At 44.5% G+C, this 27,779-nt stretch overlaps 3 protein-coding genes and 1 pseudogene across 10 annotated transcripts in view; 2 read left to right on the top strand and 2 right to left on the bottom strand.

Annotated features, from left to right (window-relative positions):
• Positions 1-27,779, top strand: part of mtmr3 (myotubularin related protein 3) — a 401,420-nt gene that overhangs the window by 333,027 nt on the left and 40,614 nt on the right. The gene's annotated exons all lie outside the window — the stretch shown is intronic.
• ubac1 (UBA domain containing 1) lies at positions 1,171-14,999 on the bottom strand. 3 transcript variants are annotated; one of them, XM_083784548.1, is made up of 10 exons: positions 13,348-14,999; positions 12,332-12,452; positions 12,158-12,231; positions 11,715-11,822; positions 11,230-11,332; positions 9,405-9,513; positions 8,253-8,580; positions 7,727-7,813; positions 4,792-4,930; positions 1,171-1,856 (listed from the first exon to the last, which is right to left on the bottom strand). In XM_083784548.1, the coding sequence occupies exons 1-10, from the start codon at positions 13,483-13,485 to the stop codon at positions 1,741-1,743; spliced, it is 1,323 nt and encodes a 440-aa protein (XP_083640674.1). In that variant the 5' UTR covers positions 13,486-14,999; the 3' UTR covers positions 1,171-1,740. The 3 variants fall into 3 exon arrangements, with proteins under 3 accessions (XP_083640674.1, XP_083640675.1, XP_083640676.1); XM_083784549.1 differs by having other exon boundaries at positions 11,715-11,819; XM_083784550.1 differs by having other exon boundaries at positions 8,253-8,559; positions 13,348-14,998.
• Positions 16,308-19,278, top strand: LOC310872158 (E3 ubiquitin-protein ligase TRIM21-like; annotated as a pseudogene). Its single transcript, XR_014571090.1, has 2 exons — positions 16,308-16,409; positions 18,066-19,278. The product of XR_014571090.1 is annotated as an E3 ubiquitin-protein ligase TRIM21-like (transcript).
• Positions 22,124-27,779, bottom strand: part of notch1b (notch receptor 1b) — an 85,861-nt gene continuing 80,205 nt past the window's right edge. For all 5 annotated transcript variants that reach the window (XM_083784537.1, XM_083784540.1, XM_083784541.1 and 2 more), the window contains 2 exons: positions 25,047-25,144; positions 22,124-24,850 (listed from right to left, as the gene is read on the bottom strand). In XM_083784537.1, the coding sequence (XP_083640663.1) occupies positions 23,483-24,850; positions 25,047-25,144 (1,466 nt within the window). In that variant the 3' untranslated portion in view covers positions 22,124-23,482. The remainder of the gene's footprint in view (positions 24,851-25,046; positions 25,145-27,779) is intronic.

Below are 27,779 nucleotides of genomic sequence, written 5' to 3'. Positions count from 1 at the left end.
ATTTACAGTGACCAGACAGGTGTCCTCTCTTTTTAAAAGGCCGACCACAGAGATGAGAGAGGGCGACGTGTCTGAAAACCCACATCGGATGACCGTAACGAACACTCAACCTTTTTGATATTCACTTTGGGGCACCAGACGATCGGTGGAGCAAATGATGAAAAAGAAAATATTAATCTTGCCGATAAGAGGAACCTCCCCAAACATTCACCTCGTATGAAATCTAACAATTTAAAGCACAATTAAACTGTATTACAGGTTTGGGTTGTGTAGTTATTACTGTACCTTAAATCGGAAAGAAAAAGTCTGCACAACCGCTAAAGGCTCCCAAGAAATCTACTTAGGCCTACTGTGCAAACTGCAAACATTTTGACCCAATTGTCTAGTTAAAACGTTATTTGGCAGTTTGCACAGTACAATCGTTTTGGGAGCACTGAGGACTTTTCAGACGGGGAGGACAATGCCTGTGTTCCCACCGGGATCCGCGTGAAACCTTGTGAATACACACACAACCACTCCGCGAGAAACCTCGTGAATACACACACAACCACTCCGCGTGAAACCTCGTGAATACACAGAGAACCACTCCGCGAGAAACCTCGTGAATACACACACAACCACTCCGCGAGAAACCTCGTGAATACACACACAACCACTCCGCGAGAAACCTCGTGAATACACACACAACCACTCCGCGAGAAACCTCGTGAATACACAGAGAACCACTCCGCGAGTATAAACGACACGACAGGCGTTCCGCCTGGAAGCCGACCACAATTCAGCTCTCGTTGCGGGCAGGCGTGTGCATAAAATGAGCACGAGTGAGACGATTCCACAGTAAGTGTCATTGAAAATGAATTACCAAGTTGTGTCAATCGATCCCTGAACACCGTTACTCAAGTCACTCACCATGTCCTGAATTATGCACCAGCAACAAATGTTATGGATGTGCACAACATTGAATTTGTGTAGTTACCTTACCAATATGTAATTCCAAATATTGGTGAGAGGTCTTCAGTAACTGTGCATCGTAAGTCAACGGGGAGAATATTTTGGATCATGAATGTTTTGTCTATAGAACTATTGAGGATATGACATCAATATTTGGCATATCATGGCAAGGTAACGACACAACCCACCCTTTAATTGCGCTTTAAAGAGACAACACAATTATAATTCATATTTAAATATTGCAAAACATACAAAAACAAGTGTAAACATTGAATTGATGCCTATTGATGTCTTTTCTTTGCACATGGAGAAATTATACAAAATAAATCATGTCCGCCATACTCGTAACTACAAATTGTTCTCATTAAAATGTAAAAACATACTAACTTTTTAATTATCATAATGTTCATGTTAACATTTATTTTGTATAAGTTTTCATTTTTTTTCCTCTGCAACATTATAAATAGATATATACTATATATGTGTGTAACATATCTCTTTAACAGACTCCAGACAGTTCATTTGACTCGAGCTGTGTCTCTTTTCAAGGCAAAAACAAATCCTTGCCGCTTCCAAAAAACACCCGTACATCCCCGGCCCCGCACACACACTCACACACACACACACACACACACACACACACACACACACACACACACACACACACACACACACACACACTCTCTCTCTCTCTCACACACACACACACACACACAGACACAAGAGTCAAACTCAAAGCTCACTGGCTGCAACAGTCACACGGGGGGATCACCACCACACCAGGAGGCTCTACGTGCGATTAAGGGTCTGGAAGATTCTGGAGATTTGGAGCATGACGGGGCCCGTCTCTGGGTCGTTCATCCACTGGGTGCTGTTCAGAGGGTTCTCAAGCATGTCTTCAAAGGCTGCGGAACAAACCACAAACGTATATTTAATAATAACTACTACCTTTAACCACTAAACCCTCCAGACTTAACCCTCTAGACTTGCGACTTGGCTCAAACCTCTTTGCCAAAAATAATTGTCAATCTTTGAGTGGTGCAACCACTGTAAGGAACAGCAATGTCCGTGTTAACCTATGTGACTATGAGTACCAGTAGGGGCAAAAGTGGCGCTGTTGTGCCAGAAACAGAGAGAGAGAGAGAGAGATAGTGCGGGGGTAGATGCACCACTCAGTTTAGATTGTACTTAAAGGGTTGGAAATGATGGACAATCTCTTATTTTCAGAGGTAAGTCATTCCAGATTCCAGCCCTGAACTGAAAGGATGTTTTTACCAAAGGCGGTTTGCCCTTAGAGTGTATATGAATAGAGATGGCACACGAGTTTTCCTCTCATCCACTTGCATTAAGTTGCTCTAAAGCGCATGAGGCGATTTCACTCCTCCTTCCGGGTAGGAACAAAGTGCATTCTGGGATGGATTTGCCCCAAACACATGAACGCGCTGCCGTTGACTATCATTGCACGCGTTCACGTGTGTTCACGTGTGAAACAGCGTTCATGTGTCGTCGTGAACGTGCACAATGATAGTCAACGGACCAGTGCGTTCATGTGTTTTGGCCCACGCTGCAATACCAAATTCGGCCACTACGTCCATTTCGCCTCAGGGTTTCCTCCGGGTGCCGTCTCTATTCATATATACTCTATAGTGCTGATCCCTCCATCAGGCTTCCTTTTTATGAATTCACTTAGGAGGTGGGCACAGACCATGTAGGGTTTTCTAAGAACCATAATTTTACATACAACACAAAATCCTTTTACTCGCTCCAAAAGTGACAGGTATGCATGTAGCATACGCAAAGTCCCTCTGTTATATTAGTGCACACAAAGAGTGAGCTCAAATCAGTACACTCGTGTCCTTATTTCACTCTGATGTCTTGTGTGACGGGACATACCAGCTCAAATCAGTACACTCATGTCCTTATTTCACTCTGATGTCTTGTGTGAGGGGACATACAGTACCAGCATGTGCTGTTCGTTACTCCATCGTCCCTTTCCACACGCAGTCTATGAGCGCTGAGCAGACAACCGACACTGTATAAAGGTTATCCTCAAATAGTCCTCAATGTAAGGTGTACTGCTGGTATAGAGTGAACGAACAGATACAGTAGATCTGGGTTGATGGCCTGGTGTGCCTTATATCTTGTTCCCTCTTTGGATTGCAATTTATGAATCATGTCCCTTCTGTCACTCGCAATATGATCTCGTTTTTTCCATTATCTCAGATGAATGAGAATACATGACTTGGTTCTCCTTCTTTAGCAAGAGGTCATCAAGCATGCCATTTCGCTGCGGTATGTTGGTTAAAGAACCTGGCTTGCTTTTCTCTCACCAAGGCTTGCAACGAAGGCAGTCCTGCTTCCAACAGGCAGGTTAAATTAGGTGTAGTAAGCCTCACCCCAAGTAGGGATTTCACTCTCATATAGTGTTCCAACAGACTTTAACCCATTCTAGAATGGGTTAAAGTCTGTTTTCTGAAAAAGTTTTCTGAAAAAGCTATGTTTCTATGTCAGTCGTTCTTCGATTCTTCACCAACACCAAAAGGGGTTCCCTTTTGAAACCCCTTTTGGTGTTTTAAGCATTCTGTTCTACTTTAGCTATTGAAAAATAGCAGATATACAAGCTCGTAGCGTGGCACTCGAGCTTGTAGGTCTGCTAATTTTGAGGAATCGTGAAAATGTGGTGCAAATCTTTGAATACATATTCTTTCAGAGAGAGCGTTTTGAACTCAAATCTTTGCTTCTGGGGGGAGTCCCTGGAACAACATTATTTTCAGGTCGGAGGCCAATTTCATATATTTTTGGGGGTCCTTGACATGAAAATGTTTGAGAACGACTGACATAGAAACATAGGGTTTTTCAGAAAACTGTCAGGATTTAGAAGGCATTTGTGGAATCGTTCCCAGGTCAAAATGGGTTAAGGGAATTTGCAGCCAAGCCTCACACCCATACAAGATAGCTGATTAGAAAGCAGCATCAAAAACCTTACGTTTTACACAGAATGAAGCATCAAAAACCTTACGTTTTACACAGAATGACGCATCATAGTCACTGGATGTCAAGTCTTGAATGAGATTAAAAACTGAGTTGTTCTGTAATCAATACCAGCTGTGTTTGGAGGAACTGCAGGCAGCAAAAATGTATAAAACAGGTGAATGAAATAAAGATTATGTTTCTGTCTTTTTGTGTTCTTTTTCTGTTCTGCGTTCCTGTGGTCGAAACCGAACTGTAGCGCGTGGACACAAATCCAGAACCTTTGAAATATACCCATTAAGACCTGGAACACATCCGTTTCACCTTACCTTTTAAACACTTTAACCATTATTTTAAACTTTAGCTATTGAAAAATAGCAGATATACAAGCTCATAGCACGGCACTCAGTGTGGCACTATGAGCTTGTAGATCTATCATGAAAATGTGTGCAAATCTTTGAATATATATTCTTTCTCAGCAAAGTTTTTAACTAAAATCTTTGTTCCTGGGAGGTCCCTAGAAGAAGGGTCGTCAGCCAAATACATATCATTTTTGGCATCCTTGACATGAAAAAGTTCAGAGCACCACTGACACAGAAACATGTGTAGAATCTGGTCTCAGGTCTTAACCCATTTTGGGCGGGAACCCCTTTTGGTGTTAGCATTACGTTATGCTTTAGCTATTGAAAAATAGCAGATCTACAATCTCTACCTACAAGCTACGAGCTTGTAGGTCTGCTATTTTAGAAAAATCGAAGAACGACTGACATGAAAGATAGCTTTTTCAGAAAACTGTCATCTCAGGTCAGAATGGGTTAATGGGTTATATTATCACCACATTACGGTTTGCCTAAAAGAACCATTAGTTACCCAGCAGAGTCTTGGGGTTGGTGAGTCCCAGCTGGACCACAGGGTTCTCCAGGATGGCTTGGAAAAGAGGGCTGTTGGTGTCGATGCCTTTGTCCAGGTCCTCTGGAGACGGTTTTCTGTCACCCAGCAGCCATTCACACTAGAAGAGAACAAATGACATTTTCATGACAGCTTCTACCACTTTTGAATCAAATTCTTGACAGTGTGTGTTTGGGCATCGTTTCCAACAACGTTCCTGCATAATAAGTGCTGCAGGCGTCACTAGTCTAAAACCTTTATCTATCACTTGGGGACTTGCAGAGCATAAACTCTCATTCATATGCAGAGTTGACATGAAATGAATGAAACCACCACATGAAAGTAGGAAATAAAATACAGAAATAGTTGCAGTGCCGTTACAGTATGTTAAAAAGGGGAAGCTTCTTAAAACAGCTCACACACAGTTGCACTTTGAAGCGTCCAGCACGTTACGAGTGCCTGTGTGACCTCGAGCTAAATGGTAAATGGTGCATTTATAATTTTTTATAGCACTTTTATCCAAAGCGCTTTACATCGACCGTGCATTACATTCACACACACACCGATGGTGGAGGAAACCAACCACATCGGGAGCAATTAGGGGTTCAGAGTCTTGCTCATGGTCACTGCGACGCGAACTCTGGGGGAGCGCGAGATCGAACAGGGAGCCTCACGGTTGAACTCTGGGGGAGCGCGAGATCCAACAGGGAGCCTCACGGTTGAACTCTGGGGGAGCGCTGGATCCAACAGGGAGCCTCACGGTTGAACTCTGGGGGAGCGCGGGATCCAACAGGGAGCCTCACGGTTGAACTCTGGGGGAGCGCGGGATCCAACAGGGAGCCTCACGGTTGAACTCTGGGGGAGCGCGGGATCCAACAGGGAGCCTCACGGTTGAACTCTGGGGGAGCGCGGGATCCAACAGGGAGCCTCAAGGTTGAACTCTGGGGGAGCGCGGGATCCAACAGGGAGCCTCACGGTTGAACTCTGGGGGAGCGCGGGATCCAACAGGGAGCCTCACGGTTGAACTCTGGGGGAGCGCGGGATCCAACAGGGAGCCTCAAGGTTGAACTCTGGGGGAGCGCGGGATCCAACAGGGAGCCTCAAGGTTGAACTCTGGGGGAGCGCGGGATCCAACAGGGAGCCTCACGGTTGAACTCTGGGGGAGCGCGGGATCCAACAGGGAGCCTCACGGTTGAACTCTGGGGGAGCGCGGGATCCAACAGGGAGCCTCACGGGTGACACCCATCCCAGCCTCTCTACCGGCCACTCTACCCTGTGCCCTGAGCCACTGCCACGCCATGCTCTTCATCAGACAATGACACCGGTCTGTTGTTTCACCCAGTGTCAATTATCTAATGTAATCCTGGGCTCTACACTCCCTCTGCCAACCTGGGGAGAGCAACGGACTGACCTCATGCTTCCTTCAATGCATGTAGAGTCCAAGCCTCTTCTTTTCACCTGACAGGGGGGAGTTTCCCTGGTTGGACGTAGCGCGTGGAAGGAAAACGTTATTCCAACCAGTTCCTTTCCCCTCCATCAGGCGCCCCGGCTGGCCAGGGGGAGGCAGGGGGAGACCAGGATTATTGCAGGATCAGAGGACAGAACACACGCCCAGCGCCCACAGCGGGAAGTGAACCCAGGGCCTTCTGTGAACCCATCTGTGAGGCTACAGCACTACCGACTGTGCAACCGAACACACAGAATATTAAATGTTCCTCTAAATACATCCATCCTGTTTGCGAACGCAGTGAGCCACTTACTATGACAGCAAGGGCTGAATGTCTGTGTGTCTGTGTGTGTGTGTGTCTGTCCCGCTGTTACACCACCCGCCCGCCACCAGAGGGCGCAGCTGTAGCACACACACACACACAGGGCGCAGCTGTAGCACACACACACACACACACACACACACACACACACACACACACACACACACACACGAGCTGCGTTCGCTTCACGCGTTTGCGCGTCTTACTTGTATAGAATCATGGTTTAGTCCGGGAACCCCTATGAGTATGGACCATATGCAGACCACGGCCATCTTACCATGTAAGTTAATGGCAAGGTGCTAACAAGGTGCAACTTACTTCCCATAGACAGCCCATTCATCCAAACAGAAAAGTCCTCTCTGATTGCATTACACAACGTCAAACTCACCAACATTGCAGCTGTACGAAAAGCTTGAATTATCCTCTTTCTATCCTCAAAGTATTTGTTTCATAAAAAAATCCACTGTAGCCATAACATGATGTTATGAGCTACTTTCTGTCCTTGCAGGCGATTCTTATTTCTTTTTCAAGGTGTTGCAGTTTGGAAGCGCTTGTTAGATATCACTCAACTGCCCTGTGTGCGTACCGCCCGTTTTGAATTCGCACCTAACTCTGGAGGCAGCAGGACGTTGCTTTACTGAAAACGAGTGCTTCCAAACTCTGATGTCAGGATGGCCGCGGTCTGCAAATGGTCAATAGAGGGTGAGTGGCAAATCAAGTGGCAAAGGGAGTTTAACGTGGTTTAATGCAATCAGATAGGACTTTTCCGTTTGGATGCATGGGCTGTCAAGGCTGGAAAGTAGGGGTTTTTTTTTGCCACGCAGTAGGCGTTCCCGCATAACGTCCGGGTATGATGATGATGTCAGAGCACGTGCATACCCTCTATAGTGCACGTATTACGTAACGATACCTTTCCATCCAAACCGGGGCCCTCTTTTGGGTTCGTTACCACTATGTACAGTATTACAGTATTATACAGTAACATACATTTCTTTGTAATTTTTGAATATTTGATGTTTTTCCAGACAACTTAGGTCAGGATTTAGGAGGCTTTTTTAAGGCTGGGCCTCGGGTCTAAATGGTTTAAACAAAACAACAGGAGTGTGGGCTGCAGTGTGCTGTGCTGCCACTAGGAGGAGAAAACGTACAGCGGCATCTTGCTGGTTGTTGTTCACTCTCAGCGCGTCGATCACCTCCTTCTCATCAAAGCCCATCTCCATCAGCGCCATCACCGCCTGCGCAAGAGACGGATCAAAACAACACAGGCTGTTTACCAGTTAGTTCACTTCGACAAGTCACCTCTGCGGCCTTACAACACAACAGCTCCATGCACTTTCACCCTTTATCTTCTCAAAATAGCATGTCGCATGTTGTCGGGGCAGAAACCTCCCGTCTCGGTATGTTTCCGTAAACATTAACGCCCTTCTTGATCACAGTGTCAACACACACAAACGCCGAAAAAAAGTAGCAGATCTACAAGCTTGAACGTTTTGAGCTCGTCGATCTGCTATACTTTTTGCCATTTTTTTAATGTGGATCGCGAAAAGTAACAGTTTTAACTTTGGTGTTGCAGATCCAGTAGAGCTAAAACATCACACCACATCGTGAGCTTGTAGATTGGCCAGTTTTCACTATTCGGCGTGCAACAAAACTAAAAGGAAAACGACCACCCACTCTGGAGTCGGGCCTGAACTCTCGTTTCCTGCGGATCCTTTTGAAGATTTCGGTGAGCTCGTCTTGCCTGCCGTCCTCTGCGGCGGCCGCGCTGGACTGCGAGAGGCTGCGGAGGAGCTGGGCGCCCGCGATGGACGCCGGAGTGGCGAGGGAGGGGCCCGCTGGGGCCGGGGCCGAGGGGCCTGCCGGGGCCGGGGCCGCGGCCCCCGCCACGCCGGACGGAGGGTCCTGGCCGGGTAGAGGAGAGTCCACCGCGGGGTCGTCTACGTGCTCGATGAGCCACTCCATGGCCTGCGTCACCGACATGCTGCAGGAAGGCAGGAGAGGACTGAGAGAGGGGAGGCCATGTAGACGTTTCAAAACAATAGTGAAGCTGCTCAATGGTTGCAGTTAGTAAAAAAGGTCAAAAATTCACAACCGAGCTGAACTTTTAAAGGGTTTGATTGATTGATTGATTGATTGATTTCTTTATCAGACAGAAGTACAGGACAGAGTACAGTCAATCGATTTATCACGAGACGAGTTGGCTTTGTCTGCGGCGTAAACGTCTTTAAATTATTATTTTTATGGGGGAAATGAATGGAGACATCTCTTCCGGGGCTCTCATCGTCATGAAAGGGGGCGGGACTGCGACGCTCCATTGCCATATTATGCATAACCGTTATGAACGTGAAGAAATGTGTGATAGATACTAGATATTACTCATTGTTACTGTGTTACAATGTGGGTAATGTAACATACAGTATCAACCAATATTGAAATAAAAGAATGTGATTCCTTTCAAAATCTGATTTGGGCAGTGGATATATTGTGGTTTGACTGATTCCGGTGAATAGATTGCAGAGATTAAACATAATGGCACTATACTGTAGTAAATAACAGTATAGGGCTGTATGGGGTGGAACAATTAACCCATTTTGGGCGGGAACCCCTTTTGGTGTTTTAAACAATTTAGCTATTGAAAAATAGCAAATCTACAAGCTCATAGCGCGCCACCGCGCTACAAGCTTGTAGGTCTGCTATTTTTGAAAAATCGTTAAAATGTGCCGCAAATCTTTGAATATATATTCTTTCAAAGTGAATGTTTTTAACTCGGGTCGAAATGGGTTAATAGAACTACCATAATTACAAAAATGAAACTGGTTGACTCACTGGTTCAATCGGAGTGCTTTGATGGCTCTGCTCTCAGGGAAGCCCATCTCAGTCAGCTGCTGAAGGGCAGCCTCATCAACCCGGTCCTCTTCATCCTCATCCAGCATGGCTACCAGACACACACACACTTTAATATTATTATAATACCAGACGGGGCCTCGCGGAAGCCCAGTTAGGGCCCAGGTAGGACCTAACAGGGCCTCGGGGCAGCCCAGTTAGGGCCCAGGTAGGCCCGGGCCTTCATTTCGGGCCTGTTGAGAACTCTACTTTTCGCCTGCTGCCGGGCGCAGCTGCGCTAACAACTTTGGGGGCGGGCCCGTCTAGTGTTTGAATGGACTGGACAGGTATCAGTCAAAAGGTAGACATCGAAGAGGAAGGACGGGTGGGGAGGGATAAATATATGGAACAGGGCAGCTCCATATATGGAGATCTAAGCCTTAGATAAATATATGGAGCTGGCCAGCAACTCATCACATCTGACCTCAAACCCTTAGATTCTAAGGGTTTGAGGTCAGATGTAGAGTTGCTGGCCGGCTCCATATATTCAGATCTAGGTGATGATCCAGTCTTCTCCATGTATGGCTATCCAGGGTTTGATGAGGTCAGTGTCGTGATCTTCAGAGACGGCCATATATGGAGCGTATCACGAGGCGTGAAGGACTGACGGCCATTAATGGAGCGTGTCACGAGGTGTGACGGACGGTCGGACGCACGCACGCACGCACGCACTGACTGACCGGTTTTGCAAGTTTTCATAGTAAACTGCGACCTACAGTCACAATTATATTATATTAAATGTACAGGAGGAAAAGAAAATGGGGTTTTTACTCAAGTCAGGGCCCATTAAAAAAAATGTAGGTCAGGGACTCCTGACCTACTGTTTGGGAAACAGTGTCGAAAGCAGAGGTTCCCAACCACTGGTACCCGACGCAGGACATATACGACTGCTACGCGAGAAGGGAATCCCGAGTTTTCCCCGAGCGTGAATCTATAACCGGGTCCGTGTACCACCAGGCATTTCTAGCGGTGGCACAAACGTTATGATACAAGGATTCGTCAGCGACGCGTCACTGACTGTGGTTTATAAAGAGCTTCGAGTCCGTGTTACTTCCGTGTTGCGTAGCATAACAGTGACGTCACTGTCGAATCCTTGGTATCTTTACATGCACGCATGTTCAGAGTAGCGGCAGCAGCGTAACAACAACATTTGGTAAAGTAATGTGTCACTCTGCATGCTTAACCCATTTTGGGCGGGAACCCCTTTTGGTGTTTTAAACATTGTTATAATTTAGCTATTGAAAAATAGCAGATCTACAAGCTCATAGCGCGCCACCGAGTGGCGCGCTACGAGCTTGTAGGTCTGCTATTTTTGAAAAATCGTGAAAATGTGCCTCAAATCTTTCAGAAAATTGTCATGATTTAGGGGGGGGGGGAAATAATTTGACGTCATGCCTGAATGTGTTAACTAAAGTTTTCCACATGTCCAAATTCATTTCTGAAAAAGACATGGCCATAACTTTTATTTTATTTATAACTTTTATTTTTATCATACCATCCTTGTTGATATACACCATTTAGGTCAGTGATATAACAACACCATGTTGTGAATGATATAATAATATGTATAGCAGCGGGTAGGCTACTTGAGGCCAGTCAACTGGCGCTGTGTTTTGGAACGATGATGCATGACCGCGACGACCCCCTCTACGCCAAATCTCTTCTGGGACACAACGTGGCATGTTGTTGTCATACCTGCCTGTCGGGATACTATGACATGCCCAGAATAGCCTGTGTGGTTTAAGGACTCATGGTGTTTTAACCTTACCGTTGGCCTTCTTGAAGAGTTCAACCGCATCAGGGTTCAAGGCAAGAAGCTTCTGGGCCACCTCGATGAGAGACACCAGGATTTTACGAAGCTCTGTCTGGAACTGGTGAAATATGAACACGTATGACGTATGAACACACACAGACAGGAAAATACCACCGAGATCTTGCCAATCTGATTCTGCAAGGGTAAATAATCAATATAAATAAACACAATAAATGTTGCCCTCCCTGCCAGGCTTCCCTCCCCCCCAAAACACAGCCAAATGGGCATTATGCATACACGCCATTTTGGGGCGGCTGCTCCGGTTCAGTCTCCATCCTTGTATTACTCTATGGTGCCAACTGTGTTTGCACAGACGTTCAGCCCAACCGGATCACCCGAGGTGACGACATGGTGTGTGGAGCTCAGCTACACCCCACCAGCTGAAGCCATCCATCCTGGAGGAGAGACACACACACACACACACACACACACACACTTACGTCTCTGATGTTGTGCTGGGTGACGGTGCGGTCGGTGTGACGGGTAGACAGGCTGGTGGTGGCTTTCAGGATGGCATCCTTATCTGGAGCCTTAGTGTCCTGCTTCTTCTGAGACACACAAAAAGGTAAACAATGAGGAGACAGACAGCACACGTCTTGGACAAGGGGGTGGGGAGATGCACATTTTCCACAATATGCAAAGTGGGCAACACGACCACTGTTTGTTCTTTCGTTTACATAGAGGGAGGGAGATGGTGACTCTGGAACGACATGTTTTCAGATGGGGGTCGGCGGCCAATTACATATATTTTTGGGGGTTCTTGACATGAAAATGTTTGAGAACGACCGACATAGAAAAACGGTCATGATTTAGAAGACATTTTGTAGAATCTAAATGGGTTAATGGACACCAAATGTCCTGGTCTGGGCGACTAATGGCTTACCTTCTCCTCTGCAGCTATGTCTGCCATCTTTGGGGCGGTCGGTGGCGGTCTCTTCTTGATAAGCAGCAATACATCTAAAGAAAAATATCAAGTGAAAAAACGGTCAGTCAGTCAGTTAACACCAAATCGGCATAGGATCACTGCTTATGTAATAGCAAAAAAAATGCAACACACCTTTATCTTTGAGATTTTCCTCTGCGACTGTTTTAGTGTCATTAAGGATCCTCTCTGTAGCAGCATGGATAAGTTTATGGTGGGTAAGTGTTTTGGGGTCTTCTAGACTTCCGTGCACATACTATAAAAAAAATGAACAATAAAAAAAAGCACAATAAGCAGGTAGCAACTTAGTGCAGCTCAAGCTACAGAAGGTACTGGTAGTTAAAGAATGATAAACTTTATCGTGGTAGAATATTAAGTTCAACCATTTCACAACCCAGGAAAGATTCTATGTTGCGACTCTCGTTTTAATATAGATTTAAAAAATGTGTAATAATCCCAACTCAAGCAGCATTATAATAATACGGGCTTGAAAACCAACATCTGTCACTAAACTATGCAAGCACATTTTTTCTGCCAAAAGTTCCTATAGGCCTATATAGGAACTTTATTAAAATGATTTTATAATAATGAGGTAGTACCCAACATAATTTGGCATCTCAAAATAATGAGCCAATAAAGTTTCTAATTATTTTGAGGTTTTAAGTAATTATTTATTAGATACCAAGTCATTGTTTTGAGACACCAAGTCATTAATTTGAGGTAACTTTAACTAAGCCATTAGTTTGTGTGAAACCAAGTCACAAAGGCTTGCTTAAACTAAAGCGTTAAAGTGACGCTCGCCGGAGAGCCGACTTGTTAAATTATAAATAGCAAAGTCTACCCGGTGACTATTTATAGTGAACCGCTGACACAGACACTGACTGCCGGGGCCTGGGCTGACTGGACCCGGCCCGGCGGCCACAGACACACAGAGACAAACAAGAGAAGGAATGGTTTGATCTACAGATCGTGAGCATGCAAATGCAACCACCAAGCAGATCAAGCCCCGAGTAGACGATGGGGTCAGTCGGTGGGACACTTGGGGTCAGCCTGGCCAGTGGCCAGACACACACACACACACACACAGAGAGACAGAGAGACACAATGAACCGGTCGGTGGCCCACTGGCCCCCTTCCCTTCCCGAACCTACATGTTTCAAGCACTTCTCTTTGAGTTTCTCGATGCTCGTGTCTTCCGTGACCTCCTCCAGCCACTCGGCGCCCTCCATGGTACAAACGTGGATCTTCAGCACCTTCCCGGCGAAGATCTTCTCCTCCTGCACGAACATGATGATGATGAATGATGTCGCTTAGTTAAATCGTCCCCCCCACCTCCTTGAAGGAGATGCCACCACTGCCAGGTGCCAACCAGGCAGGCAGTCAGTCCCACTGGATGTCGCTGCTGCTAGCTAGAGAGCTAGCGTGTTAGCTAACGCTTAGCAGCCCTCCTCCCCTTCCCTGGCTATAGCTGTCTAGTCTTCCCTCTTCGTTCGAAACCGAACCGGGCCCCCCTCCCGAGTCCGACACCACGGTGCCAGAAATTAGCGCACCTTTTTACGGGACTAACTAACTGCCCTGGCGACCATTTTGCGTCTCCTGTCTCCTCACTCGGGCGCGTTGTTGTTGTCCTGGTTGTTGTCTTGTCGTCGTCCGTGTTCCTCTTCTCTTGTTTGTTTATTTGTTGTAGATACGAGCGGAGGAACAGTCACAGGCGAAGAGAGGAGCCCTGTTTTGACGGGAATGTTTTCAACTTTGAACTCTCTCTCTCGCTCTCAAGCGACGAGGTATACAAGACTGAGCCACAGTTTAACGACAACTCCGTTCACTTCATGGGGCCAGACGGCCAGTCCAACGGCGGCTCTTCTACATAGACTTCTGGACCTCAGGCAACAGCCCAGCTTTAACGATCTTAAGTTAAACTTAAATCCCTTTATTTTAGATAGTTTGCTGAGACATTGTGCCGCCCTCGTTGAAAACAATGCATTTCAAACTCCAGCTTGTCACTCTCCTCCAGGCTGCATGAACAAACAGCGCTCGAGCCTCGAGCGCTCCGTTTTCTGCCCCCTCAATGTCGTAACTCTGTCTTGTGCTCTGTGGCTCTGGGGGTATAGTGGCCCGGTGCATCTTGGGAATTGTGGTTCTTTTATTGGTTGTGTATCGTATGTATCGTAAGTGTTTTTCTTTATTAATATAGACACAAATATTACTAAACATCAGGACAACATTTTGTTACAAAACTAGAAATAGAAAAATTTGAAAAGTAAATAATTTTTTACATGAAATACAATTTGCTCGAGGTTGTACATACCGGTAATTCAATTTAGGCAAATATCATATTCATTATTCACAGCTTTTTTGTGTTTTGATGGCTTTGGGGTTTGTACAATGGAATATAATATTTGTATTGTATGGAACTCAACTCTGGAAGATTTTGGATTTATGTGATAACACAAAAGAGGGGGAAAACACGTGGTTGTTTCTTCAACATAATTGTATCATCAATAGGCCTAACAGTAGGCCTAAAAATAAATATTATGATTAGTGAGCCTCTAGGCTACTAAGAAAAAAATAACAAAGTATACTAGTCAAATTGGTCACATGACGAGAAGCAGTGCTTTAAAAACTTTTCCAGATATTACAAGGATGTTCAGGTCTACTGGTTAACATTAGATAATACAGGAGAAAAAAAAAGATTGAATTCACTATCACTCAAAGGCTACCAGTGCCGTGGAATGTTTAAATTGTTGCTCACCGCATGACTTGTTGATTCAACACACCTTAAATAAATGTCAATGTTGACACCTTTGACAATTTAATTGGTTTGTATTGGTGCTCTGTATATACTTTAGTTTATATACACACACTGATCGATTGATTGATTGATTGAAATATTTATTAACAGTTTGCAGAATTACAGTACATTTCAAGCACAAACTCAATACAAAGACTGTTAACTGTGAGTGGACGACCCAATTAAGCATTACACTTGTTTACAAGAGGGTCCACCATGTTCAATTCATCAAAACATTTACGTACAAATAGACACTTCTATATAGTCAAAGAACAGAACAGGAATTCATCATAAAGGAAGCAAAAAGGGAAAAGAAACATATGCCTACAGTGAGGGGGAAAAGGGGGGGCGGTGGGGGTGGATTCAGATTTTACGGTGGCCATGGTTTCGAATTGCAGCCGTCCAGGTGCCCTTTGAGAGCGGTTTTGAAGGAGTCAAGGGATTCACATGTCTTAATGACTGTCTGTTGGTAGGGCGTTCCACATTTTGGTGGCATAGGAGCGAAAATAATTTAGTCCCTTGTTTGTGCCGAATTTGAAATATAGACTGCTGATTCTGCTCCTCGTGTCAAGAACATAAACATTCCGTCTGTCTCTGAAGTAAATTCTTTACAGATATGTAATATTTGTCTACAAATATCACAATCCAAATGGATTCGACATGCCATGTCAATCCAATAACCTGGATATACCTTAGCTCTGGCCCATAGCGTTATAAGGACTCCTATAACACATTTTTTTTAGGTCACTATGAACATTCTTTTTTGTTCATAAGTGGCTTAAAATCGTATAAACTGATATTAACAATTTTATGTAAATCGCTAAAGATCCTTGAGCGAAAACGGCAATACGTCTGCAGAACCCATAGGTTACCATCCTGTTTGCACTTGTTGACCCTTACAAATGGGGGGGGGGTATGGTACACCGAGGGAAGCCACTGGGTCAACCTCAAGACTGTATTGGAGTTTCTGGTGGACAGGGGACACCACGTCACGGTGCTGGTTCCTTCCCTGGCAGCCACTAGAGGGAGATATGCTAAGCGAAATTACTCTTACTAGTCTTAGCTCTTACATTTAGTGTGTGTGTGTGTGTGTGTGTGTGTGTGTGTGTGTGTGTGTGTGTGTGTGTGTGTGTGTGTGTGTGTGTGTGTGTGTGTGTGTGTGTGTGTGTGTGTGTGTGTGTGTGTGTGTGTGTGCGTGCGTGCGTGCGTGCGTGCGTGCTGTGCGTGTGTAGCATAGTGTGCGTTCTGCACTTTCTCACATCATGAAAGATATCACTGTTGCTGTTGCGTAATTATCTCAATGACGTTTCAAAAGCGAAAGTAAAAACCACAGTAGTGTGACTGTAACTACAGAGCTACATTTCAATAACTTCAAATCAACAGGATTTTGTATAAACGGAAACTAAATACAGACATTGACAGGTGAGCAATGACAATGAGCATAGGCTATGATAGGTATTTTTCTTTTGTAGATCTGTGATTTTGGTGGATGACGGTTTTCATGTGATCTATGAATCAGTGTCCCCTATGGTCTTGCCGAACTATGGATTATGAATTGCCCTGTGACTGACATTTGATGTCACTCTGTCCCACTGACTTTAAAATAGTAACACCTCTCCCCTAGCCAGTGTCTTGATATGAATTGTTTTATGTTATGTTATGCCATAACATAACATGTTTTTACAGGCTTGTATTATACTAACTGCACTCATAGTGACGTCCTGGCATTATCTGTCTCATTTAATCAGTCTCCATGCGGTGTCTTCTCAGTCATTGAGTTAGGATACGGTAGGCGCTGTTTTAATTCAACATGCATCTGCTGTGTTATCAGTCTAGTTTGACCCTGGCCTAGTAACTCAGTGCATGCAGGAAAAGACGTTATCTACAGTTTGCCTGGCAACGCCTGCCTAAGCGCTCTCCAGGCCTCAATGGACATTCATGTGCTGGTCCAATGAGCACTCGACAATCAGTGCTACAGCCAATGAATGTCATGTCATCCATGTTTATGCCATAATATGTTTTCATCTGTCCCTTTGTAAACAAATATGTTTTTTGACCTTGTTGTTCAACACATTTTCCGGTGTATTGATTACGGTATGCTATATTAACCATGTTCGATTTGAACATGGTGAGAGATCTTTGTGAAACGCTGTCCGGATTGCATGCCTGTCTTCTCTCCCGAAACAATGGTGAATATATCTGATTGAACCTCCCTCTAAGTCCTGCTTGTCTGAGTTCTCTTACTTGTGTCCGTCAATTCATTCTAAGGTATTTTGGTTAACTCTGTTATACTCTGACTTTTACTCATTATAGCCTAAAAGGTTTTTATAACCATTTCTGTAAAGTTCTGCTTCTATTCTGGTAAAGAGTATTTATGGTACTTAGATTACTTTCTAAAGTATGTATTCAGTTCCGGTGTTCCGGAGCTCTCTCTAGCTCTAGCTCTCAAGCTATCGATCCTATTATAGTTATTAATTTATACAGTCCTTAGTCTTATCCAGTATATGGTGGAAACCATCATAATGGGACACTGAGTCATAGATCACATGAAAACCGTCATCCACCAAAATCACAGATCTACAAAAGAAAAATACCTATCAGGCTACATAAAACTTTTCTATACAGAATACAGACAAAAAAAAACACATATTTTCTAATTAGCCTTGGTTCTTATTTTGTGGTTCAAATTGTCTCAAAGGAGTGTTTCAGTGAGGTAAACTCAAAGTGTGTTTGCATCGATTCTCAAATACTATAGGCTATTTAGCTTGATCAGGGTTTTGGTTTTAAATTAAATTAAGAAGTACCTTTTACTCTAAGTTGCATGTAGTGGTGCATTTAAGTCACACATTTTGTGTGTGTGTGTGTGTGTGTGTGTGTGTGTGTGTGTGTGTGTGTGTGTGTGTGTGTGTGTGTGTGTGTGTGTGTGTGTGTGTGTGTGTGTGTGTGTGTGTGTGTGTGCGTGTGGCTGTGTTTAGGTGCTGTTCTTCATGTGAAGTGCGTTAAGTCTAATGGTATGAAATGTGCTATAGGCCTACACAACTGACTATTGTGAAAATTGACTTTCACCTTTGTTCCCAGTGTGTAGAAATGGCGTCTGCCAGCAGTCTCCTGTCTGAAGAGCAGTTCCAGTGTTCCATCTGTCTGGATGTGTTCACCGATATGATGGAAAGAAGGCTGAGCTGAGAAAGACAGAGGCCGAAGTTCAGCAAATGATCCAGGAGAGACAAGAGAAGATTCAGGAGGTGAAACAATCAGTAGACCTCAGCAAGAAAGATGCAGACAGAGAGATAGAAGACAGTGTGCAGGTCTTCACTGCTCTGGTGAGCTGTATTGAGAGAAGCCAGGCTGAGCTCATTGATGTGATTGAAGAGAAGATGCAAACAACAGAGAAACAGGCTGTAGGCTTCATTAAAGAGCTGGAACAGGAAATCACTAAGCTGAAGAAGAGAAGCTCTGAGCTGAGGCAACTCTCACACACTGAAGACCACCTCCACCTCCTCCAGAACCTCGTGTCCATCAACACCCCTCCACCCACCAAAGACTGGACAAAGGTCAAGGTCCATCAGTCTTCATATGTGGAGATTGTGAGCACAGCTGTGGCTCAGCTGGAGAAGACACTCAGTCAAGAGATGAAGAAGCTGGGTGATGCCATTGCTGAGCTGAGGAGGATCCAGCAATATGCAGTAGATGTTACTCTGGACCCTGATACAGCACATCCCAACCTCATCCTGTCTGAGGATGGAAAACAAGTGAGTCATGGAGATGTAAGGAAGAACCTCCCAGACAACAGAGAGAGATTCTCCAAGCAATTCTCTGTTTTAGGAAAACAAAGCTTCTCCTCAGGAAGGTTTTACTACGAGATACAAGTAAAAGGGAAGACTGGCTGGCATTTGGGAGTAGTGAGAGAGTCCATTGAAAGGAAGGGAATAAACGCACCGTCAAAGACTCCAAAAAACGGCTTCTGGTCTATATGTATGATTAATGTAAAAAAGTACCAGGCTCTTGCTGACCCTCCCTCACTGTAAGAGAGAACCTCCAGAAAGTGGGAGTGTTTGTGGATTATGAGGAGGGTCTGGTCTCCTTTTATGATGTGGAGGCCAGAGTTCTAATCTACTCTTTCACTGGCTGCACCTTCACTGACAAACTCTATCCATACTTCAATCCAGGTCTCAACCAGAGTGGTAAAAACTCTGTTCCCCTGACCATCTCTCCTGTCAGTTACACAAAGTAGACTCATCCTCAGCTTTCCATGACAATATTCATTGTGATTTAAGTGTGTATATTTAAGGTTCATGTAGTGTTGCGACCAAGGCTTGGGGTCTCTACTTATTTACACACACACGCACGCACGCACGCACGCACGCACGCACACACACACACACACACACACACACACACACACACACACACACACACACACACACACACACACACACACACACACACACACACACACACACACACACACACACACAGCAGGAGTCTGTCTAATTTCTCTCCAAAAGCCATTCAGGATTACTGTCATTATGATAATCTACGCACACGCGCGCACACACACACACACACACACACACACACACACACACACACACACACACACACACACACACACACACACACACACACACACACACACACAGGGAAGGAAGACAATGTAGGGCAATACCAACAATAATATTCATAATAGATTTTCTCTTCAAACTGAATTGTTAAATTAAATGTTCTAACTTTTTTGTATGTTTTTTATTCAGTGTTTTATCTTGTTTTATTGAAATAATATATACATGTCAATGTACAAGAATCTAACCAAAGTTATGTTAATCTTTTATGCCAAAATTACATTACTGGGTAATATTTGTTCAATTTGTGGTAGACTTGCATATTATGCTCTCTAGCAGCGAGAGAGAGAACTTTCGTCAACCTTTTGTCACTGACGGAAAATAATACTAAAAACTGATTGTAGCGTCAAAGTCCTAAACTTTGGGCTACTGGTCGCCCGACGCCGAGGGTCTAGTCATGACGTGTGATGAAAAGACTGATGTCCAAGCGTTGACTTAAAGTTCGAAATTGTATTAAATAAAGCAAAAAAGGATGTAAAAACCATATCAATCACCAGCCTGTGTCTCACAGTCAAAAACTGCTTGCCTTCACATCAGGACAACAACAGAGCATTCAATCAGGTCTCATTAAGTAACCTGGCCAACCTTGGCCTTGACCAAGCCCTTGGAATGACGTCATCAAAAAACATAGAAATAAAAATGAACAGAAAATAAATGGCTCTTACACTGATTTTATATTTAGTCGACTAAAACCAGAATAAAAGTAAGACTTTTCAGATGACTAAAATATGAATAACCTGAATGGAATTGTATTCCATTTAGGTTCAGGGTCTGTATGCTCTGTTTTGATGATGAACACAAAGCTGTTGTCACCTTAGTATATATACGTCACGCTTCCTTCTGCTTTATTAGGATTGGACTGGTGGAAAGTAAATGGTATAGGTAAAGGTATACTATATGTACTTTACTTGAGTATTTCCGATTAATTCCAATTTCCATACTTTTACTACAATTATTACAAAATAAAGGGTAGTGGGTCGCACACACAAAGACAAATAGTTTATTTCATATTTGAAATAAATGTAAATTTTGCTCAATACTCATGGTTGTGGGACTGGTCGTTTCGATTCCATAGCATAGCATGTTGCGCAGAGAGATGTAGATTACCGGTAGCTATTTTTGATTATGCTTAAGATTGGGGCATTTTGAAGAGGTGAAACTAGCAATATGTAGCAAATATAAGTAGCCTAAATTCCATATTCAGAAGTATCTTCCCTAAATCCAATGGTCTGAAATATTTAAAAGCCTCAATCATAGGTGATATGCATAAATTGTAGAAAACAAACAAATTAGCAGTAGGAATTGGCCTGAAAAAAAAAAAAGATTTGTGAAATGTGACATACAGTACAAATTTGCCACATAAATATAGTGACAATGAACATCATTAAACACCTCCGATTTACTGTTACGTGCTATCTCTTTGGAATGTCAAACTCACATGAGCTGAAAACAGCAGAAATGCACATGCACACTGTGGCTCATCTCTTTGCTTTAAGGAGAATTCCATGCTAGAAGGCTTTTTCTTTTACCTTTCTTTGTAGTCGTTACGTCCCACTCCCTACCAAAGAGGTCCAGGTGTTTTTTTGTGCAAAAACTCCTTATTGGCTATTTCCCCTATACCATAAGCCCTCAATTGAATGGAATGGGAATTGAATGGGGCTATGGGGTGTAAAGTGTGCCGCTTGGGATATTATTTACATTATGAAGAGAGGATATATACAAAAAAATTAAATAGTTTTGAGCGATGGAAATAAGCGAATTAGCACACCCCATAGCCCCATTCAATTCAATGCAATTCATTTAGGGCTTATATGGTAGGGGAAATAGCCAATACGGAGCTTTTGCACAAAATAACACCTGGACCTCTTTGGTGGGGACGTAACAACTACAAAGAAAGGTAAGAAAGCCTTTTAGTATGGAATTCTCCTTAAATACTCAATCGAATGACATGCAGTGGCGTTTGCTGAAAATAATAGATTTTCATCGAAAAGGGCCCACCCAGCGTCTAGAGTAAAAATGTGTCACACTGCTGAATAATGTCCGTTCTTTAATTTGTGCATGTGCTATCCAGGGTCTACATTCTAGAATTAATCTGAAAATACATGCAGGAAACAGCTTTTTACAGAATGACACATATAAGGAAAATTCACAAGCAGAAGGTTCAAATCAAGACACACTGCGGTGCTCTTTATTGTAACAAGAAACATTTTTTTTACAGAGGGAAAACTTTAAATTTATGTGGAAAGAAACATTAAATTGTAGATATTACAATTTTACTAGTCTATTTATTTTATAAGATTTTGAGAACTATACCATCAAGCGTCTCAACAAGAAACCATTAGAGACAACAATAGAGAACTCGGCCAACAGTTTTCCTTTTACAGTAATTACATTAGTCTTAAAAATAAAATAGAAATCCAATAAAATGTAAAAAAAAAAAGAAAAGAAAGAAAAGAAAAGTCAAATAAATATACATTTATAAAACTTTTAATATTTCCTTTGTTTTATATTTATGGAAAAAAATAAAAAACAAACGTTTCTAATACAATTTCTATCTCATGCCTCAGGGGCAGTGTGTGAGATAATGTTCTTCTGTGTAACATTTTAGAAGACCGTTGACCTTCTCTATGAGAATGGCATGCTTATAAAAGTCATCAGATTTCTGAAACAAAATCCTGTTTACAAGGGCAAATGCGTAACTTATTTACACAGCAAAACAACAACAACAACAACACAGCCATAGGCTAGAACTAACATGAGGGAATGGGAAAAGTGACTCTTCAGTGAGTCCTCTGGACAGTGTGGACTGTGGGTGTGAGGCAAACGTGACCCACGGACCAGTTCTCTAAAAGCAGTAGTTTTCAACCAGCGGTCTTTGAGGGGGTTCCAGGTGATCCCCCCAGCTAAATGATGGAGAGTAACCATTACCAAATGGACCCCTTATTTGATCTTTAACTCTTGAGAGCGTAAAATGAAACCAAATGGACCCGTACGGGTCATTTGGTTTCATTTTAAGCTCTCTTACATTATTGTTAAACATCTGCATTGCTTAATTTACAAGAAGTGTATACAATTAGAGAATGTAGAAGTATTGTCTTTCCTGTTATCTCCCCTAATGGCACAACATCAACACAGCATGGAATTGTGGACAAAAATCTTACATTTTGGTTCAAAGGGGCTAAATGTCTTCAAATGGTGGCCCGTGGCTCAAATGCCGAACAAATGGGCCTCGACATGAAAAGGGTTGAGAACCACTGCTCTAAAAGCCTGACTCAGCCACCATTTATCCATCCATCCTGCAAGCTCAACCGGCACGCGCAACGATGCAGCACGTTGTGAGCTTGTAGATCGGCTATCTTTCGGCACGCGACACCGCCGCACGACAAAGCATGAATCATGCCTTACTTATATAAGCATTATACAAGTTGTGTTTATACACAAGATTATACAAAAATATCAAAATATATAAACAGACGTTCACGATTCATATGAAAAAGGCAAAGACTTAACTGAACAAATAAATACCCAGTGTGTGTATACTGACCCTGCTCACTGTAGAGATAAAAGGTACTAACTGAACATAAAGAGCTTGTTTCTCCCCCTGCGGATGACCCTACCAACACCATGGACCCCTCCAACGTCAGTACGCAGGTGATAAAAGTATAAATAAGACATTAATAAATAAAAAATAAAATGAAAGAGACACAGGTCATTCTTGCTGTTAGTATAAAAGTTTATTTAAAAAGGAAGAGAAAAAAAAATCCTTCTGTCAAGTGAATTTACAGCTTTTACCTTTTTCCTTTATCTATTATTTTCTTCTTCCAAGAGTGTCCTTTTCGTATAAAAAAATATTCAGCATATAAAGGTCCAAGTGGGCTACTTGAACTGTTCAGGTATGTGTCCGATCTGAGACTGCATGCTGGTGGGCGGGCTGGAGATGCCCTCCGACCAGTCGGACATGTTGGAATGCGGAGAGGAGCTGGACCACTGGTCGGGGGAGCCGGGCGACGGCGTCAGGAAGGGGTGGTCAGGCACTTGGAGCTGGTGGTTGGGGGTGTTGCTGTCCATGGGGGCCGAGTAGCTGTGCTGGGAGGGCGGCGTCAGGAACTGAGTGCTGGCCATGGACTGGCTGAGAGACGAGGGCATGATCTGGGTGTCCTGGGGCAGGATGGTGTGGATGGGTATGCTGCCACCGCCGCCCGTGCCCTGTTGGAGCTCGGGCGAGCTCATCTCGCCGCCGATGAAGTTCTGGCCGCCGGCAGTGTTCGAGTTCTGATGCTGCAGTTGGATGTTTTGCTGTTGCTGCTGTTGTTGTTGCTGCTGTTGTTGTTGTAGCTGCTGGATGTTCTGCATTTGCTGCATCTGTTGAGCCTGCTGCTGCAGGAGGTGCGGCTGGGAGCCCAGCCTAGTGTTCTGCATGCCCTGGTAGCTCATCATCTGGGAGAGGTTGGCGGCAGGGTGGCCGTTGTGGAGGGACGTCATCAGGCCGTGCTGCTGCTGCTGCCCCACCCCCGCCCCTCTCATGGGGTTAAACTGACTGTGCATCCTGGACAGCCAATCACACTGGCCGCCGCCGCCGCCGCCCGACGACACGGGCAGGTGCGTGAGGCGAGGCGGCAGCGGGTCGAACTGCATGCGCGCCAGCTCCTGCTTGGGGATGACCATGTGGCCGACGGCCAGGTGGGGGTCGGACATGCCCTGCAGGTGGCCGAGGGACACCGACGACGACGACGACTGCTGGAAGGGCGACGTCATCATGGGCGGCGAGGCCACGTCGGAGACATAGCCGTGGTGCGGCGACTCCAGCGAGTCGACCGGCGACAGGACGGCCGAGCTGTCCAGGAGGCTGCCGGACTTGCCGTCGTGCGAGTGCTTCTTCTTGGCCTTCATGTCTTTGCCATCCTTGCAGCCGCCGATGCCCTTGGCGCTGGGCTTGCGTGCCTTCTTGCCGTGGCCGTGCGGCAGATGATGGGGCACGTGCTTCATGCCGCTGAGGTAGCCGTTGGGGGAGCAGAGGGGCGGCGACAGCGTGGCGCCCAGCGAGCCGCCGTGCATCGGCGGGCTCCGCACCAAGTTGTACTCGTCCAGGATGCGCACAATGTCGTGGTGCATGCGCTCCTGGGCGATGTCCCGGGGCAGCCGGTCCATGTGGTCGGTGATCTCCCGGTTGGCAAAGTGCTCCAGCAAGACCTTGGCCGTCTGGTGGCTTCCTTCCCTGGCTGCCAGGAACAGAGGCGTTTCCTCCTGAAGCAGATTAGACAGGGATACAACCCATTTAGAGATGCACGCACACGCACACGCACACGCACACGCACACGCACACACACACACACACACACACACACACACACACACACACACACACACACACACACACACACACAGAAGATGTTGCTATTCTTTTGCTAAGTGACGACAGAGACGTTTCCTTATTACGCACCTTGTTGTTTTGCATGTCCTTATTGGCGCCATTCTTCAGTAGCACTATAACTGCTTCCACGTTGTTCACAGCTGCGGCCCAGTGTAGTGCTGATTTACCTGGTGAGGCAGAAAAACAAAACAATCACAGGTTAGACATAATTCCATATCTATACAAGACTGTTTAACCACTCAGGTGGAAGAGCGCATCACTGCATGCCTGGCTGACATCTCACAGTGGATGTCCTCCAACCACCTCAAGCTGAACCCAGACAAGACTGAGCTTCTCTTCTTCCCAGCTAAGTCCTGCCCTATGCGGGAGCTAACTATTTCCGTAGACAACGCCCTGGTAACGTCTGTCCCAACAGCCAGGAATCTTGGTGTTGTCCTGGACAGTCAGCTCTCGTTCAAAGCTCACATCACAGCTGTCACTCGATCATGTAGGTTCACACTCTATAACATACGACGAATTAGATCGTTCCTCACCCAGGAATCAGCCCAGCTCCTAATCCAGACAACAGTCTTGTCAAAACTCGACTATTGTAACTCCCTCCTTACTGGCCTACCAGCATGTGCACTTAAGCCTCTCCAGCTGATCCAAAATGCAGCAGCTCGCTTGGTCTTCAACCAGCCAAAATTCTCACATGTCTAACCCCTGCTCCGCTCCCTCCACTGGCTCCCGGTCGCTGCCCGCACAGAATACAAAACTCTGATGCTGGCATTCAAAGCAACCAAAGGTATGGCTCCCCCATATCTTGCAAGTATGATTGAACCCTACAAACCCTCCCGCGCACTCAGATCAGCTAACGCAGGGAAACTGGAAGTACCCTCACTAAAAACGCCGGGACAACGCTCCACACGTCCCAAACTCTTCTCCCTTCTGGCTCCAAAACTGTGGAATGCACTTCCCATTGTAGTCAGAACTGCAGCATCACTCCCAATCTTCCGCCGTAGCCTGAAAACCCACCTTTTCAGACTCCATCATGGCCCATAGCACTTACCCTAACCCCTTAGATAGCATTTCTGTTGGCTTAGATAGCATTTGACACAGACTTATAGCATGTTATGTAGACAGCACTATAATTGTATTGTACTATATAGTCATAGCACGCCATAGTACATATGTATAGCATAGTAGTAAATATGTATAGTTTATATGTATAGTGTATGTATAGTTTCATTATATAGATATTCCACTGTTACTTTCTTAGCTTACGCATGTTTCATGATAAATTATTTTATGTGATGTATTCCCATGCTTTTGTTCTTGCTTAAATGTAAGTCGCTCTGGATTAAGAGCGTCTGCTAAATGCCTAAATTGTAAATTGTAATTTTGACCTGAGATCAGATTCTAAAAATGTCTTCTACATCCTGACAGTTTTCTGAAAAAGCTATGTTTCTGTCAGTGGTTCTTGATTTAAAAAAAAATAGCAGACCTACAAGCTCGTAGCGCGCCACTCGGTGGCGCGCTATGAGCTTGTAGATCTGCTATTTTTCAATAGCTAAAGCATAACGTAATGCTAACACCAATAGGGGGTTAAGCACTCAAACGCTATTTGATACACGGTCTTACGACGGTGGCACGAGGGGAAATTGGCTGATGTACAAGCTCACACCGCGTCACATAGCGATTTATCGTGAGCTTGTAGATCTGCCATTTTGAAAGACGGTAATGCATGCCCACCCAGTTATTATGTCTCCCTTTTATGCCCATATATGGAGATTTCTTTATCTGATTCTCTCTGTGTCCCTTTATTCCTATATATGGAGGTCTGTGTCAGGCATGCCCAAATATGGAGTGTTGTGAACGGGCCAGCTGCATTTATGGAGACATAGAGGTGAGGTTTTGTTTGGCGGTTCTGGACAACCGTGGGTCCGACCGACTCAACACCTTGCAATGCACTCCCTGTGGGGGGGGGAGTCGGTGGGACGGACGGTTCTCGAGTTACATGAATTACAGATACATTACTAGCCCTTACCGTTGTGAGATATTGTCCCCCCCCTTGTGGCCGCAGGGGGTACTGCGGCCTGGGTGCGTTTTCACATTTTTTATTCACTAATAAATTCATTATTCATTTATAATTTGTTAAATTGGAAGAATGGCTTCGTTAAGACCTCCATATTATTATGGTCAATGCCTGTGTGAAAAGTGGGAGTGATTGGTGCAGGCAGTGAGGAGCTACGGCTGTGTTTGACAGACACACAGACATTCACACATTCAGACATTGACTCAATTATAGTATGATGATACGTAGAGACGTACAGAGACAGGCATTTATAGATCAGTTGTTACATAAAATGTAACAATACAATACAAGATTTACAGTATATGCTCTTTTACGTTACTGAAAGTTGCTTTAAAGAAAAAAAGCAAACTAATTATTAAAGCAAAGGAACAAAATAGGGACACACCAGGTTGCAAGTGGTTAAAGATTGGATACATTTTACTATTGCTCTTTATTTATTACTATGACTACTACGAGTAGTTGATTTTGATGACTAAAGCTATGACGACAAATGATTTGTCACCTAACTTTATTCAGTTTCACTGAGGAAAACGAAATAAAAACGAAATAAAAACTAAGCTATGATGACTAAAACTAATACTAAATAAATTGACAATTTCGTCAACAAATTAAAACTAGACTAAAATGTTAGGGAGGGACTAGTTGAGAAGAGATCCAGTAGAACAAAAGTTTGATGCTTGGCTGCATGCTGAAAATAGCCGATCTACAAGCTCACAAGCTCTGCGACG

Source organism: Protomyctophum parallelum (assembly GCF_964188405.1).
Source record: "Protomyctophum parallelum genome assembly, chromosome: 15".
Classification (NCBI taxonomy): domain Eukaryota; kingdom Metazoa; phylum Chordata; class Actinopteri; order Myctophiformes; family Myctophidae; genus Protomyctophum; species Protomyctophum parallelum.
This window is presented reverse-complemented; position numbering and strand designations above follow the sequence as displayed.